Raw genomic sequence first — 1,099 nt, 5'->3', positions numbered from 1 at the left:
TTTATTTCATATTATTCTTTTCTCTTTTTTTCATGTTTATTGTTTAAATTTCATTTCTATATATTAATCTTCTTTTTCTAACTGAATATATGATTCTTTTGATATTATCAAATATAATCTCATTCTCTTATCATTATATTTGTTATTTATGTTATCTCATCTATTTCTTTGTTTTTCTTAAACACTTCAAAGAGATATACCAGTTCCATCAATCACTTTCATAAAATCAATGTATTATTGTTGATTATTACTTTTATCATTATTGGTATTCCTCCATTTAGATAATTGTTCAAATTAACTTGTTATAATTTTTATAATTATTTTGTTGTGTTTTGTTCAACAATTCATCTCTCAATGAAATATACTATATAACAATAAAAGAATAATGAGAATGATGAAATAATTGAAAGGAATGAAATATACAAAAGAAAAGATAATAAAGAAAAAATAAGAGAAATAAAACAAAAGAATGATAATAAAGAATATAATAAGAAGAAATGAAGAAATAGAAATGAATAGAATAAATAGAATAATAATGATTAAGAAGTAAAAGAACATAGAAGAAAAATAAAATAGAGAGAGAATGTAAGAATAAGAGATAAAAGAATAAATATAAATAATAAAAAGTAAAAAGAATAAATATAAGAAATGTAAAAATAATGAATAATTCAAATAGAATAAAGAATAATATAAAAGAAATAAATAATAATTGAAATATTATATAAAATATTTATTCATTTGTTTATATCATTTTATTGTTTAATTATTATATTATTTGAAATATTCACTATTATTTCTTTTATTTTATTATTGTTTCTTTTAACTTCTATTCATTTATTAAATTATTATGTTTATTCTTTATTTTATATGTTTGTTATCATTTTCTTCTTAATAATAAAATTTATTAAAATATCTTGTTTATTTTAATGTGTTGTTAAATATTTCTTGATTCCTTCTGGTGTTGGTTCAATTGTGTCTTTCCCTGTTTTCCAATTGATTGGACAAACTGTTCCATGTTCTTCACTAAATTGAATTGCTTTAACTATTCTAATAGTTTCTTCTGTTGATCTTCCAATTCCATCATCATTCATTTGAATGT

The 1,099-nt window shown here is 18.7% G+C and overlaps 1 protein-coding gene across 1 annotated transcript in view, besides 8 other annotated features; it reads right to left on the bottom strand.

The window, feature by feature from the left end:
• Positions 1 to 76: part of a microsatellite that runs on past the window's edge.
• A 156-nt stretch (positions 77 to 232) lies between these two features.
• Positions 233 to 322: a microsatellite.
• Positions 323 to 394: 72 nt separating this feature from the next.
• Positions 395 to 574: a microsatellite.
• Positions 444 to 633: a microsatellite.
• Positions 496 to 682: a microsatellite.
• Positions 589 to 729: a microsatellite.
• Positions 728 to 876: a microsatellite.
• Positions 877 to 888: 12 nt separating this feature from the next.
• Positions 889 to 928: a sequence feature (AT_rich).
• A 155-nt stretch (positions 929 to 1,083) lies between these two features.
• Positions 1,084 to 1,099, bottom strand: part of EDI_304000 (uncharacterized protein) — a gene marked incomplete at both ends in the record, with an annotated part of 636 nt that continues 620 nt past the window's right edge. The window contains one exon of the mRNA XM_001733270.1: positions 1,084 to 1,099. This exon is cut by the window's right edge and continues 620 nt beyond it. Within this exon, the coding sequence (XP_001733322.1) occupies positions 1,084 to 1,099 (16 nt within the window).

The sequence above is a fragment of the Entamoeba dispar genome, genomic scaffold (assembly GCF_000209125.1).
Source record: "Entamoeba dispar SAW760 scf_1105229459609 genomic scaffold, whole genome shotgun sequence".
Taxonomy (NCBI): Eukaryota; Evosea; order Mastigamoebida; family Endamoebidae; genus Entamoeba; species Entamoeba dispar.
The sequence above is the reverse complement of the archived record's forward strand: the minus strand, read 5'-3'. Positions and strand labels throughout refer to the sequence as shown.